At 43.2% G+C, this 16,990-nt stretch overlaps 2 protein-coding genes across 2 annotated transcripts in view; both read right to left on the bottom strand.

Annotated features, from left to right (window-relative positions):
- Positions 1-16,990, bottom strand: part of LOC145397280 (putative glutamate receptor) — a 286,711-nt gene that overhangs the window by 50,235 nt on the left and 219,486 nt on the right. Inside the window, exon 9 of the mRNA XM_080270477.1 lies at positions 12,903-13,107. Within this exon, the coding sequence (XP_080126603.1) occupies positions 12,903-13,107 (205 nt within the window). The remainder of the gene's footprint in view (positions 1-12,902; positions 13,108-16,990) is intronic.
- Positions 13,389-16,990, bottom strand: part of LOC145397229 (ionotropic receptor 21a-like) — a 45,899-nt gene continuing 42,297 nt past the window's right edge. Inside the window, exon 8 of the mRNA XM_080270425.1 lies at positions 13,389-13,550. Within this exon, the coding sequence (XP_080126551.1) occupies positions 13,389-13,550 (162 nt within the window). The remainder of the gene's footprint in view (positions 13,551-16,990) is intronic.

The following is a 16,990-nucleotide window of genomic DNA, read 5'->3' as shown; positions in this document are numbered from 1 at the left end:
AAAAGGTAAGAGGAAGAGAGGGGGAAGCATTATAAGGGAAGAAAATAATTCTCAGTCAGCAGCACTGAAGTGCCAACAGGGAAGGGGTGGGTGGGTAGGGAAATGATCTGTAGAAAAATTGTCTTCTAAGACCGACCAATGAAAATAGAGAGAAATCGAAGGTGAGCAAAGAGAAAGACCCACATAAGAGAAGGAACGAGTACGGAGGTCAAAGTGAGTAGGACTAGAGGTGCCAGTGGTAAGGATATGAAGATCTAGAGAAGAAAGAATCTGTTCTAATAAGTGTCCTCTAGTGATGATCAGAATGTTACCCCACGAGAAATGTTGACAATTGAAGTCACCAAGAAGAAGACTCAGAGGAGGAAGGGAATGAAGGAGTGAGGCAAAGTTAGGTAAATTATGAGGGATAGGAATAGAAATAGAGAGAGCTAACAGTGATCCATTAATGAAGAAAGACACGAGTAAAAGTATGAGGGATAGGAGAAGAAATAGAAAGAGGTGTAAAGGGGACATCATTGCTGATAAGGAGGGCATATGAAGACATGGATCCAAGAAAAATACAGCCAGGAATAGGAGTCAGGGAAGTACAAAGAAAGGTTTCTTGAAGGGAGATAAGAAGAAGATTATGGGAGGAAATGAGGAAATAAAGGTCCGTATGATGGTACTGAAGCCTCAAACATTCCACTGAAGAAGTGCTATGACAATGGAAAATAAAATGTGAGAGGAGCAGAGAGAGATTGTTTATGGCGTGGAGGGGAAGAGTATCCAGAAGGCATAAGTAAAACAAGAATGGAGTAGATCGAAGTTAGGGAGGTAGTGATCATGGAGGAGGTGAATGGCTGGATAAAGGAAGAGGGGAGGGGAGGGGCAGGAGAGATAGAAAGAGTTGGAGAGGAAAGTTCAGAAGTAGGAGGAATTGTAGTAGGATGGAGTGGGGAAGGGAGGAAATGTATTTCGGCAGTGACGTCTGTAGGCAAGGAAGGGTATGGTGAAGGTAGTTAAGAATACTTCGCAAGTCTTTTGTTTTCATAGGAAAAGACAAAGGTAGAGTGAGAACCGGCAATAGAGCATTATGGCATTGTTGTTTGGAGGAGGGGAAGCACTGGATAGGCTGGGCAGTAGAGGAAGGGGAAGTGAGACCAAGAACATGAGCTGGAGAAGACACAATGGCACTTTTACGTTTGCTTTTCTATCTGTATATATACCTAGGCTGCTTCACCCATAGAAAGAGAGGTAGCCGAGACAGGACGACAGACTCCCAGTTTACACATCCACACCTACACACGTTCATTCGCACCTTTGACATAGGGGGAAAAGGGACAGATCCTAACCGCATCACACTGCACGAGGATCAACTCCACAGTGTAGTCACTGACATCCGCAGTAGGGCCCGACAGCACAGCTGGTTTCCTGCCACATCATAATGGACCCATCCCCTTACCCGCACCTGACCTGATCAGCTGATCAGACCAAATGCGGGAGAATATTCCAACAGGGCTCCGTCATCATTTATTCATTCACAATTTCTCTGCAGTCATTTCTATCACACACAGCCACTCTTCCTTGCTCAACAGACATCCCTCTCACATTCAACGCTCTCTTCACACTGTCCATCCATCCTATTCGTGGTCATCCTCTCAGCCTTACACCTCTCATATCCGATCCAGTCATCTTTTTCACCAGTTGCTCATCATCCATTATCTCCATGTGCCACCAGGCAAGCAGGGCAGTACTCCCAAGGTGGATGGAAAGCTGATGACAGGGAGAGCTGGAGCTCCAGTTTCATCAGCCCTTGGGACTAGTTCCTGACCATCCCCCTTTGCTGAACTTTTTCAGTGTCTCAGTAACACAGAGAGTAGGCCAGCATGCTCTCCAGTACAAGTTTCTCTAACTGTCAACACCAAACTACATGCACAGTACACACTACAGTAGGGCTCTGCAACTAACGTTTTTTTGACTAGCAATTTCAAGTCTAGCAATAGGATAGAAACTGTCTTCAGCTTCATAACTAGTGACAAAAACCTCGAAACTAGCGACTACATGGCACTCATCATCTACTGAGCGAGCCCTGAGGGGCATTTCGACTCGTTTTCCTAGCAAGCGAGTCTCGTCTAGCAAGTGAGCCGCACCTAGCGAGCGAAAAAGTACAGTGTTGAAGACAAGAAGAAAATCATTAAACACATAGAAGATGGCTTGAAAACCTATGAAATTATAAGGCAGTTGAATGTTCCAGAATCGAGTGTGCATAACATAAGAAGAAACAAGGACAAGGTAAAGGAAAGTTTGAAAGTGGCAGACAGATACTTCACACGTGCTAGTAGTAGTGGTGGTGATAATGGTGGGGGAAGATGAAGGACCAGATGATGTTGCTCGACTAAGCCCCGTTGAACGTAACGATTATGAAGGGTTTGAAAGTGATGATGAGATATTACAGGATATATGGAGAAAGGCTGGTGGAGAGGAGGGTGGCGATGGTAGAGAGGAGGGTGGCAGTGTTGGTGATGGCATTTACTCCCAGTATGCTGTGCACTCCCAACTCCCAACTTTTTCTTTCAATAAACTTCATTCTGAGCATTTATTCGTGACTTTTTGTTGCTTTGTCCAATTAGTTATGATAAGTATATAAAATGTGACTATTTAGTGGATAAAAGTAGACAATAATGGAAAAATAGTTGAACTTTCTAAATGTTCCAGTCTATTATTATTTTTTGCTTTATAAAGTTTGCCTCCAAACTAGCGGTTTCACGACTAGCGAGGCTTCTTCAGTCTCTTAAGATCGCTAGTTGCGAGGCCCTACTGTACACTTCCTTTTCAGAATTTAAAAAAAAAAAATGGCGGACATAAATCTTGCCTTAGAGTCCCCCGAGGCGGGGGGACCATAAATTCCCCCACTATCCGCTCCTCTGCCAGTGACAACTCCTCGACTTGCCTGGAACAACTGTCTGACTCATTTCTTCATTTTTGCAACATTCCTGGCCTTTCCTCTAACTTTCTCTCCGTTGAACACCACCTCTCCTCCTCAAAACCTCTCCTTCTCTTTCTAACCGAGACTCAGCTGTCTGAGGCAACTGACAGCAAACCCTTTTCTGTGTCCTCCTACTTTCTATGTACTTATTTCAAAGCCAAAGGTGGGTGTAGTGTATATGTATGCAACAACTTATCTTGCTCTCATGTTCCTGAACTAGATACTTCTGAATTATCTACTCTCTGGCTTCGGCTGTCCTGTCATTCTCTGACTAAATATATCTGCAGTGATTACTTATCCCCTACTTCTACTGACTATCAAAAATTCTTTGACAATCTTACTTCTTTGATGATACGCATTCTATCCGTTTGTTCTTTCTTTGAAATCTCCATTCTTGGAGATTTCAATGTTCACAACCACCTCTGGCTCTCCTCTCCTTTCACTGATTCACCTGGTGAACAAGCCTACATCTTTTATATCCTTAATGACCTAGTGCAGCTTGTAAAGTACCCTACCCGTGTCCCTGATCGCCTTGGGGAGAGCTCCAACACACGTGACCTCTTCCTTACAACCAATCCTTCTGCTTAAACTGTTAATTTTTTCTCTCCGTTGGCCTCCTCCGATCACAACCTTATTACCTTAACCTGTCCTATCACTCCAATACAGCCTGTGGACCCTCCAAAGAAATGTCGTCTGTGGCACTTTGGAGCTATGGATTGGGAGGCCTTCAGGCAGTACTTCTTTGATTTTCCCTGGAATGATTATTGCATTCATGACTGGAAGCTATCTGAGTGTGCCTTGTGCATTACTGAGGTTATTCTCTCGGGCATGGAAGCATACATACCTTTCTCATATCCATGGACTAATGCAAGAAAACCTTAGTTTAATAATGCTTGTTCTAATGCAGTCTGCAACAAGGAGAGGGCCTAATAAAGGTACCAAAGCCAACCCATCCCTGAATCACATATTGTTTATGTTTCTGCCCGGACTCATGCTAAGTCTGTTCTTTGGTCTGCTAAAAATAATTTCATTACTACTGAATGCTCTCAACTCTCCAACTAAAATTCTTCCGCTTTCTTCTGGCACCTTGCCAAAAACCTGTCTAACAACTTTGTCTCATCATCCTTCCTTCTTCTTTTCTACTCTGATGGCTCTGTAGCTATTTCTTCTACTGATGAAGCAGATCTCTTCACTCAGACTTTCTCCTCCAGTTCCACCTTAGACGATTCCGGTGCTGTTTCTCCATCACTTCCCTGCTCTGACTTCCTCATGGCTGACATAATAATTTCCTCAGCTGATGTATTTTTGCCATCACTGGCCTCAATACTAACAAAGCATTTGGACTTGATGGAGTCCCTCCTGTTGTTTTCAAGAACTGTGCTTCCGTGCTTACACCCTGCCTAGGTAAACTCTTTTGCCTTTGTCTTTCAACTTGTACCTTTCCTTCTTGCTGGAAGTTTGCCCTCATTCAGCCAGTCCCAAATAAAGGTGACCATTCCCAACCCTCAAACTATCGTCCAATTGCCTTAACATCCTGTGTATCAAAAGTTTTCTAGTCTTTTCTTAACAGAAAACTTTTAAAGCATCTTTCCCATCAGAACCTTCTTTCTGATGGTCAGTATGGGTTCCGTCAGGGACGCTCCATTGGAGATCTTCTCACATACTTTTCAGACTCCTGGTCCTCCTTCTTTCGGGACTTTGGCGAAAGCTTTGCCATTGCACTTGACATCTCAAAGGCTTCCGATCGAGTCTTGCATAAATCTTTAGTTTGCAAACTGTCCTCTTATGGTTTCTACCTTTCTATCTGTGCCTTCATCTATAACTTCCTTTCTGGAAGTTCTATAGCCGCTGTTCTAGACGGCCATCATTCTTCTTCTAGATCTATCATTAGTGGTGTTCCTCTGGCCTCTGTCCTATCACCAACTCTCCTCCTTTTATTCATCAATGACCTTCTAAGCTGTACATCTAACCCTATACAGTCGTACACTGATGATTCCACCCTTCACCTTTCCATTCGGTTCTTGCAACGTCCATCTCAGCAGTTATTTCAACAAACTAGGGATGAGGCTATGGCACAACTGATGTCGTACTTGGCTCATACCTCTGACTGGGGTAAACATAATCATGTTGTTATTAATACATCAAAGACTCAGTTCTTACACCAATCATCCTGACATAATTTTCCACAGGAGTCCACTCTAATGTTTAATAATATCCAGTGCAATCCTGCATCATCCTTGAACATGCTTGGGTTTTCATTCACTCGGGATTTATCTTGGAACTATCATATTACATCTCTTGTAAAATCTGCTTCCAAGAGATTAGGTGTGCTAAGTCGACTCTGTACCTTTCTTACCCCTGAACAGTTGTTGACTTTATACACAGGTTTTATTCACCCCTGTGTAGAGTACAACTCTCATGTGTAGGGAGGCTCCCCACATACAGCTCTTCTCAGTAGGGTGAAGTCAAAGGCTTTTCACCTGATTAACTCTCCTCCTCTTACTGGCTCCCTTCAACCTGTGTCTCTTCCCCACACTGTCGCATCTTTATCCCTTTGCTATCATTACTTCCATGGTCATTGCTCCTCTGAACTGTCTGCTTGCATCCCTCCACTTCTACGACGGGTGTGTAGCACCCGTCCAGCAACAAACTCTTATCTCTTTTCTGTCCATCTCTCTATTGCAAGAGCTAACCGTTACTCCCAGTCCTTCAACAGGTCATCTCTGGAACTGCCTCCCTCTGTCTGTATTTTCTACTTCGTATGACCTCCAGTCTTCCAAACACAGTGTGTCAAGGCATTTCGAAATGAACGGATCTTGAATGTGGCCTTCTTTTCTATTGTTTGTTTGTTTTTAAGGAACTGTCTGCGGGCTCTTGGTCTTTGATTCCTTCTTCCTCGAGGAAAAAAAAAAAATCGCAACACCCTCTGCTCGACTCGATCAGCCATCTCTCGCAGAACTCCAGTTTTCCATTTCATTTCATCATTTTTCACTTGATCCATACGCATCAGTCCACATATACTCCTAAGAAACCTCATCTCGATTACATCCAAGCTTTTCCTCTCTGCTACACCCATATTCCATGTTTCAGCCCCATATACAGTAGTGCAGTCGGTACCACAACACCCTCATACAGCCTTCTCTATACATCCATTCAGGCGAACGACATCTAAACACTTTTCTCATTCCTCCCAGCACCTTTCTTACTTCATTCATTCTAAACTTCACTTCTGCATCTATTCTTCCATCCACAGCAATATGTGACCCTAGATATTAAAACACTCTATTTCCTCAAGCAACTCACCATTCAAAACTATATCCATCCTCTTACCATCTATCAACCTCGAACACTTCATCACTTTAATCTTATTCTCATTTACTCTCAATTTCCTCCTTTCACACACCCTTCCAAACTCCAGTGCAGGCAGTATCATCCACAAACAGCATTTGATTCAGATTCCACTCTCTACCATCAGCATTCACCAGACTCAAACCTCCACCCAACGCTCTTGCATTCACCTCACTTACAGCACCATCCTTAAAAATATTGATGAACCAAGGTGACATCACACATCACTGCTGCAGCCCCACTGTCACGAGAAACCAATCATTCACAGTATTTTCCACCCTTAAACGCACTTTACAATTTACATAAAAACTTTTAACTCCTTTTAGCGACCTACCATCAAGTCCATACAATCTTAAAACAGTCCACAAAGGCTCACTATCAGTTCTATCATACGCTTTCTCTAAATTCATGAATGCCCATAACACATCCTTACCTTTCGGAAAATACTTTTCACACACCTGTCTCACAGCAAACACTTGATCTATACATCCCCTCCCTCTCCTAAAGCCTCACTGCTCATCACCAATCACACCCTCTGTCCCCTCTCTAACTCTTAATTTACATTCTTCCATACACCTTACCTACAATACTCAACAGTCTTTTACTCATAAAGCTAGTACTGTACATTCATTCTTATCACCCTTACCTTTATACAACAGAACCACACAAGCACTTGCCCAGTCAATTGGCACCATGCCTCTCACAAAACACACATTCAACAATCTTACCAATCACTCAACAATAGTTGCTCCACCACCATTCAGGCATTCCACAGCACACCCATCCATACCTGCGGCTTTCCCTGTTTCCATCTCCTTTACTGCCTCCTCACTTCCTCCATCATGATCAAAGAATCATTCAACCCTTCCAACACATTTATTCCTTGCACCCTTCCATCTGCCACAATCTCGGCTTCCCTTTCCTCTTCTAAATTTAATAATTTTTCAAAATACTCCACCCATCCTTACTGCATCCATCTCAGTTAACGCCCTTCCATCCTCTGCTTTTACTTCCTCTTCCTTCCCTTTCGCACCCTTTTCACATCCTTCTAAAACATTTTCTTATTCTGCTGAAAATTCTCAGTCAACCACCTACCTCACCTCTCATCTGCTGCCACTTTAACATCACGCACAGCACTTTTCGCCCTATTCATTTCCTTAGAGCTCTCATATGACACTTCATCCTTCCCCTGCAGCTACAGTTCATATGCACGTCTCTTCTCAACCACAGCCATATTTACTTCCTCGCACCACCATTCACTTCCCTTTCTTACTCCACCACCCGCTCATCTCACACCACACGCCTATTCCACATGCCCCACCACGGCATTCTTAAACAACTGCCATTCCTCCTCCACACTGCCATTCTTCTGATTTTTCACTGTGTTTCACTCATCTATCAATTTCTCCTGATGCTCTATCATTTTCTCTCTTTTATCGAACTCACTCACTTTCCAAAATTCCTTGCCACACCTAACTCTCCAAGCTCTCACCCATCTCTTACCTACTCTCAACTTTCCCCCACCAGGTAGTGGTCAGACATATCTCCATCCTCTCCTCTCAAAACACACACATCCAACAGACTTCCTCTTATATTCCTGGACACAACCAAATAGGCCATCAGTGCTCTGTCAAAAACCCTTCCACCCTCCTGTCTCACCCATTTTTACTTTTATCTTTCTTCTCAAACAGTGTATTTCCAATCCATCTCTTGCTCAACATACATCCCTATCATTCCGTTCCCATTTTCATTTCTTCCAGGCATACCTTGCATACCAATAGACCTTCAACTGGTACATTTCCCACTCTAGCATTCACATCTCCCACCATTAAAACATTCACAATCGCTCCAGAACTGCAGACACTCATCAACATTATTCCAGAAAAACTCCCTCTCTTCTGCATCCCTTTCACTACCAGGTCCATAAGCACTCACAAATACGCACAATTCACGTTCAAATTTTGCGTTCACCCACATCAGTCTCGATGACATCTTCCATTCAATCACACACAGCTGCACTTTCGGGCTCACTAACAAGGCCACACCTTCTCTCGCCCTTCCTGTATCAACACCTGGCATCCTTCCATTCACACTTCCAAACTTGTGCTCTCCTTTCCATTTCATCTTTGTTTCACTCAAAGCTAACATATCCAACTTTCTTCTCACAAACATTCTCGTAATATCCTCCCTTTTAGCCTCAATCGTACTACATCCACGCATATTCATTGACCCAGTCTTCAGGGTATGGGGTAACTCAATCCCCCATACTTAATGGGATGGAGGTTGGGTAGAGCCAACAGAACTAACGTGAGGGGGGAAAATAGGAAGAGGAATCACGAAGAGCAGCAAGAGCAGCAATAGAGCTGGAGACCTATGACAGAGTAGCAGGTCTGGCCACGTGTGTATATAAGATGCCCGGGGAATGACCTAATCAACGTGCTTGTCAACGTGCTTCCCTGTTTACGAATGGAAATGGGACACTTCGGTCTCAAAAATGAAAGGAGGACATTTTCTCTGTGGGGCTTTATGATGCCCCTCAAAGTTTAGGCAGGACTGGAAGGTAGATGTAGGCTACATATGGACACTGAGTGTCCAGCCTGTGAACAGTGGGAACAGACAGCATGTGATCTACAGTATTTGGCTTGATGAACAAAATGCCAGCAGGAAGTGCACTGAGGAGGGGGAGGAACATATTCTTTAACAATGAGGACTGTGCCCCCAGTGATAACGGAGGTGGAATGATCGCAAAATTCAAACACAATCTTGGCAATGTTGACTGGTTGTTGGCAGCGTCCTTCAGGAGGAATGGCACAGCAATGAGCCAAAAGAATATGGTGGCTGTGTTCAAAGACAATATATCAGTCGAAAATCCTCAGCATAGTCAGCAAAGTTTCTATTAACAATATATAAGAAAGAGGGGACGAACTGTGCCTATGACTGAATTTAGTTAAGCATCTGAAGAGACTGACATTGGATTACCTGATGGGTCAACTAAAGATGAAACTTTTTCTGATTGAGCTGCAGTTTGCATCTTTAGGAGACGAGAGTCATTGGGTCACACAGAGAACGTAATATTTGTGCCTGCTTTATGCAACAGAAAGTGAGAGGTGAAGCGAGAGGTCATCTGTTAGAGAGGTGATGCTAAAATATTGAGATCATGTCTGGGGTCCGATAAGAAAGATGGTCAAGACAGGGTCAGTCAGTCGGGGAGAAGTATAAGGACGGGATGAGGAAGCCGAAGAAACAGGAATGGTAGATGGAGGAGGGGGTCGGGGGAAAAAATAAAGTTCAAAAGTCAGTAAAGAAGATGAACTGGTGGACTGAGTCGTAGATGTAAAGGGCTGTGAGGCAGGAGCTGGCGTAGTGAAGCAGGATGAAACAGCAAAGGTGAAACCACTTTGGGAAACAATAAGAAAAACTAGGGTACCTACATACTGAGAGTGGTGACTACTTAAGATTGGACACCACTTTGATTCCAGCCTAGTGCGCTCACTGACTCTTTCCTGCCCAGCGTGCATGTTTCTCTCTCTCTCTCTCTCTCTCTCTCTCTGGTGCAAAGTCACAGTACCTGCTGTGAATACTGGGGAAAACAATATATAAGAGTAGATGGTGATGAATGAGATGTAGGATGTTTACAATCAATACTTACCCTATACAAAGGTAGTCTTAACAGTACATGCAACACTGTGGGACAGGACCTACTGATTACTTTATATTTTTTACTAGTTTTCTCATTGCTGTAATTTTACTATCAAGCTCTATCCTCTTTTTCTCATGTGTTTTTTAAGTTGTTCATTCATCGTTTTGCGTAGAAATACATCCGAACGTTAATGAAATAATAAGTGAAATTCGTAAGGTTTTGACAGGCAGGAAGTTCAGAGTCCCTTATTAAATTTATTGCTTCATCCATGAGTGTTTTTTTTTTTTATCATTTGCCTTTCTCCTTAAATCACTTTGACCTTTCCTAAACATAAGCTCTACTTTGAGGAACATGTCATATGCTTTGTCTGACGCAATAATAAGTTCACGTTTTTATACATCTTTAGTAAGGTCTGCTTCATTGTGAATTGCCTGATCAGGTGATGCTATAACTTCTTCTAAGCACTCATTACAGGTGGTCTCCGTGTTTTTAATGCTGTGAACACAATAACCTATCAAGTTGTACAAGCTATTACTCTCTGTCATTGACAAGCCCTGCTCAAATTCATCAGACTGACTTTGTGTATCCATATTTTTTTTTCTTTCTGGATTTGCAGGAAATCTGTTTAGCATAAACCCTTTCTTCGGCCTATTACTCCATTCCTAGACACAGCAGCCCGGCATCACTTCCACTCTTATCAAAAGGATTCAAGCAACTGTGTGGAAAAGACATTACAATCCAGTGAGTGAGTGGACGAGATGGAGTCAAAATGGCGACCGGCAGCCCTGTTTTCTGTTATACCGGGACCCCCTATGACGCTACTCTTAGTATGTAGATACCCTAAGAAGAACCAGGTAAGTGTCAGGAAGAGAGGCTGGGATCGTCATCGGGGTCAAAGAATCGGGAGAACCGGGTTAAGGAAGTACAGAAAATGTTCTCCATAGTTATATGTGCTATGGAAAACGCTCAACATGACCACTGAAAAAGAAAGGATCGTGTGGGCTGAACCCGGAGTCTAGAGGCCCGGCCAACGACCCAAGCAGGGACCCAGCTCCAAGCGTGCACTCCCTATCCAACCCAAGAAGGCACAACAACACAGTGTGGGTGGGCAAAGACTCCCAGTGCAATGATGGGCCATCAGGTATCGGCCAAGTGTCATACCACAATGCAACAGTACCCCTGGGTCCGAAAGCTTCAGCTTAACAGCATTTCTGCCTCAGCAGAGGTTCACACACTGGGATGGTGTCGAAACATCTTGATCCCCACAACTTGCCAGACCAACAGTTCACGGGCACACCCTAATCATTCCTGTTGTAACATCCTAAGAGTCACTTGTGAAATTTTTGATGGATGTGGGAACTTCCACTATTTAAAGCCAAAGGCAGAAGAGAGAGGATAGAAGAAAAGGAAGGAAAAAGCAACAGTAAAAGAAAAATGCTTTACAAAATTAGTTGAGGCAGTAATTGGACCTAACGAGAGGGGAGAGGGCAGAACAAAGTGGAGATGGACGTGTAGCATCCACCCAGCAACCAAACTTCCAAACACCATGGAGCTCATTAAGGTGCCCTGTTATAGCCCCCTCACAAATCAAGTCTCAGTCAACGTCTCCGAAGGCCCTCCCCTCCCCCAATGACGGCAATGAGCAAGGATGATAGTGAAGTGTTAATCTGGGATATTTGTAAGTCAGATGTATCCAGACGGTAAAGTCTTAATTTCTGTGAATGAGACATCAGGGGTAAACTAAAAAAGATCATTGGAGTCAAAGGGTAAATCTTTTCAAGCCGATGACATTTTTTGTTTCACTTTTTACCAACAGATGATTCTAGCAGTTGTGGTATGATGTAGAGACCAGTGGCATGGACAGTATAAGAAACTGCTTCCATTAACCCCTTTACAACCACATATGCCTCCCTAAGCTGAATTAGGTTACAATACACAATACAGTTAAATCGTCGTACAGAAGGAATTGCCACATTTATTCCAATGATATTCTCTTATATTATACTTTCTTCACCTAGACGATTTTGTTCAAAACTAGAAAAATTTTATGACTGAAATTTTTCAATCTTATCATTTAGATTGATTAAACCTATGCGATTACAAGAGTCTGCCTCATCACACTGAAAAGGTTTACCCTCTCGGCCCCATGCATGCCTTGGGTGCTTTAATCAGGCAAAATCGAGATGATTTTACTCAGCCTATGTAATTTGTAGGACCCCAAAGAATAATCGAGATTTTTTTTTTTTTTAACATTTGGTAGGTAGAATTCCCCAAAGGTAATTTGCAAATGATAATAGTAATCATATGATATCCTAACTGTATTAACTTTAAGCATCTGAAGAAGGCAAATGGCTAAAATGAAATCATACAGGGTTCTGACATTGGCTTGATATTTTTGGCCCCGCCTTTAGTAATGTACGCACATCGTTATTGTTTAATATTTGTTCATTCTGGGAATTATAGTTAACATACGTCCAGATGTCTCAATCTTGCGAATAGCTCAGACAGTAGAAACTATGCCCACACAATAACTTTATGTTTCGGCTGTAGTTGAGCCAGCCGAAGCTCATATTTCTCTAATAAATACAGTACCAACATAGTACTCTAATTCTTGGTAAAGATTCAATTCAGGCTGGGCTAAAACTGCAACACCATCAGAGTAAACCCATTTTCAGTATGTGGATGTATCTTTTGCTGTGGCTGCTTTGTCATTTACAAGTCTATCCGTACTTTCAATCTTTTATATACCTGTTTGCAGAATATTCCATTAGACTTCATCACATTAACTTACTGCTATTCTGAAATTGATTTTACTTCATCACATTAACTTACTGCTATTCTGAAATTGATTGTCTTACGGTGATACATTTTCAATCCAAGTCCAGTTTCTGTATAATGGTTATAATATCTACGATAGTTCCTTTACTAAATACAGGTTCATATCCATACCCTCATATACTGATTTGCAGATGATTTCAGAAGAGTGCCAAAAAAGGAGCCCGGTGAAACTATGCTGAGACCAGACTCATGCAGATCCCTGAATGTATCAATGGTGCGAGGCTGACGTGTGACGGTGAGGAAGGCAGTAAGGTTGGAACAGTAAAACATCCCCAGCATCATCCCATACAGCCACAGGAAAGACACCACCAGCCGGATAGTGTTGGTGTTAGGCTGCCGCAATAGAGGTACACGAAGGTGCATGGCTGTGATGTACAGGTAGCTTGTGGTCAGTGACGCCAAAAACGTTGCTTCATCAAAGCTATTATCCAGTGTGGGAAGTGAAACATATATGTTAATTCCCTGCTTGTCTTCCATGAACTAAGATGGATATGTCTTGTCATAGCAATAGCCAATATTTCAATCATGAAATAACCAGAGGAAAAGACTTTAAAATACCATTGGGTTACACGAGCGAACTGCACAGGAGTGAACTGCTCATACAGACCTTTCAGCAGAGTGTCGAACCAGACAATACAAAACAGGTCCGCTGAGCAAGAGTCCCACCACTAAGGCCAGCCACGTGTGTTGTGTGAAGGGCCACAAGAGGGCCTGCCAACGGGGGAGTGGGGGGGACACCCTCAAGAAAGCACAGTTTACCTAAAAATAAAATACTGTCCGTTTATATATATATAATCTATCTATCTATCTAACTATCTATCTATATATATATATATATATATATATATATATATATATATATATACATATATATATATATATATATATATATATATATATATATATATCTAGGCTGCTTCCCCCAAGGAAAGGGAGGTAGCCGAGACAGGACGACACACTCCCCATTTACTCATCCATTCAAACACACTCATTCGCATCTTAGCCCCAAAGGGGAGAACAGACAGATCCTCACCGCACCACACCGCACAAGGGTCAACTGCGCAATGCAATCAGTGACATCCGCAGCAGGGCCCGACAGCGGAGCTGGTTTACCCCTGCCACATCATAACAGACTCATCCCCTTACCCGCACCTCACCTGAAATAGCTGATCAGACCAAATGCCGGGGAATATCCCCTCAGGGCTGTGTCATCACTTATTCATTCACAATTTCTATCCATTTATTTCTGTCACCACAGCCACTCTTCCTTGCTCAACAGACATCCCTCTTGCATCCAGCGCTCTCTTCACACTGTCCATCCATCCTATTCGTGGCCTTCCTCTCAGCCTTATACCTCTCACATCAGATCTAGTTATCTTTTTCACCAATCACTCATTATCCATTCTCTCCATATGCCCAAAAAATCGCAACACCCTCTGCTCAACTCTACCAGCCATCTCCCGAACAACTCCAGTTCTCCTTCGCACTTCATCATTCCGCACTCGATCCATACGCGTCACCCCACACATACTCCTCAGACACCTCATCTCCATTACATTCAAACTTTTCCTCTCTGCTACACCCATATTCCATATTTCAGCCCCATATAATGCAGTCGGTACCACAACACCCTCATACAGCCTTCTCTTTACATCTCATTCTAAGCGAACGACATCTCAACACTTTTTTCATTCCTCCCAGCACCTTTCCTACTTCATTTATTCTGAACTTCACTTCTGCATTTATTCTTCCATCCACAGCAACATGTGACCCTAGATATTTAAAACACTCTACCTCCTCAAGCAACTCGCCATTCAAAACTATATTCATCCCCCTACCATCTACCAACCTCGTACACTTTATCACTTTACTCTTATTTTCATTTACTTTCCATTTCCTCCTTTCACACACCCTTCCAAACTCCTCTACCAACTGGCTCAATCTCTCCTCTGAATCAGCCACCAGTGCAGTATCATCTGCAAACAGCAGCTGCTTCAGATTCCAATTCACCAGACTCAGACCTCCACCTAAAACTCTTGCATTCACCTCCCTTACAACACCATCCATGTAAATATTAAACAACCAAGGCGACATCACACATCCCTGTCGCAGCCCCACTCTCACAGGAAACCAATCATTCACAGCATTTCCCACTCTTACACACACTCTACTATTTACATAAAAACTTTTCACCCCTTTTAGTAACCTACCATCAAGTCCATGCAATCTTAAAACAGTCCACAAAGCCTCCCTATCAATTCTATCATACGCTTTCTCTAAATCCATAAATGCCCAAAACACATCCTTGCCTTTCGCTAAATACTTTTCACACACTTGTCTCACCGCAAACACCTGATCCACGCATCCCCTCCCTCTCCTAAAGCCACACTGCTCATCACCAATCACTCCCTCTGTACTCTAACTCTCATAATTAACACTCTACCATACACCTTACCTACAACACTGAACAGACTTATACCCCTAAAGCTAGTACATTCATACTTATCACCCTTGCCTTTATACAACGGGACCACACAAGCACTTGTCCAGTCAACTGGCACCATACCTTTCACAAAGCACACATTCAACAATCTTACTAACCAGTCAACAATAGTCACTCCACCACCCTTCAGGCATTCCACAGCACACCCATCCATACCTGCAGCTTTCCCTGTTTTCATCTCCTTTACTGCCCTCTCCACTTCCTCCTTCGTGATCAAAGAATCATTCAACTCTCCGAACACATTTATTCCTTGCACCCTTCCATCCGCCACAATCTCAGCCACCCTTTCCTCCTCTACATTTAACAATCTTTCAAAATACTCTGCTCATCTCTTCCTTACTGCATCCATCTCAGTTAACAACCTTCCATGCTCAGCTTTTACTCGTTCTTCCTTCCCAGACTCTTCCTTTCGCACCCTTTTCACCTCCTTCCAAAACATTTCCTTATTCTGTTGAAGATTCTCTGTCAGCCGAGTACCCCACCTCTCATCTGCTGCCACTTTAGCATCATGCACAGCCCTTGTCGCCCTATTCCTCTTTTCCTTATACCTCTCATAATTATGACATCTCATCCTTCCTCTGCAGCCACACTTCATATGCACGTCTCTTCTCAGCCATAGCCATACTTACTTCCTCGCACCACCATTCACTTCCTTTTCTTACACCACCACCCACACGTCTCACACCACACACCTCTTCTGCATGCCCCACCACAGCACTCTTAAATAACTGCCATTCCTCCTCCACGCTGCCATTTTTCCGATCTTTCACTGCGTTCCACTCATCTTTCAATTTCTCCTGATACTCTATCTTTTTCTCTCTTTTATCCAACTTACTCACTTTCTAAACCTCCCTGCCACACCTAACCCTCCTAGCTCTCACCCATCTCTTACCTACTCTTAACTTTCCCTCCACCAGGTAGTGGTCAGACATACCTCCACCCTCCCCTCTCAGAACTCTCACATCCAACAATCTTCCTATTACATTCCTAGACACAACCACATAGTCCATCAAAGCTCTATCAACAACCCTTCCACCCTCCTGTCTCACCCATGTATACTTATAAATATCTTTCTTCTCAAACAGCGCATTTCCAATCACCATCTCTCGCTCAACACACATCGCTATCATTCGCCCCCCATTTTCATTTCTTCCAGGCACACCATGCATACCAACTAGACCTTCAACTGCTACATTTCCCACTCTAGCATTCAGATCTCCCATCATTACCACATTCACATTCGCTCCAAAACTCTGCGGACACTCATCAACGTCATTCCAGAAAGACTCCCTCTCTTGTTCATCCCTTTCACTACCAGGTCCATATGTACTCACAAACACCCACAACTCACGTTCAAAGTTCGCTTTCACCCACATCAGTCTCGATGACACCTCCTTCCATTCAGTCACACACTGCTGTACTTCCAGACTCACTAACAAGGCCACACCTTCTCTTGCCCTTCCTCTATCAACACCTGACAATCTTCCATTCACACTTCCAAACATAGACTCACCCTTCCCTTTCATCTTCGTTTTACTCAAAGCTAACACATCCAAGTTTCTTCTCATAGACATTCTCCCAATCTCCTCCCTTTTAGCCTCAATCGTACTACAACCACGCACATTCATAGACCCAATCTTTAGAGTACGGGGATAACTCCATCCCCCATCCCTTTCTCTGGCATGTCTCTTTTTAG

This window comes from Coenobita brevimanus, chromosome 40 (assembly GCF_032717465.1).
Source record: "Coenobita brevimanus isolate Jiangsu-jjx chromosome 40, ASM3271746v2, whole genome shotgun sequence".
Lineage (NCBI taxonomy): Eukaryota > Metazoa > Arthropoda > Malacostraca > Decapoda > Coenobitidae > Coenobita > Coenobita brevimanus.
This window is presented reverse-complemented; position numbering and strand designations above follow the sequence as displayed.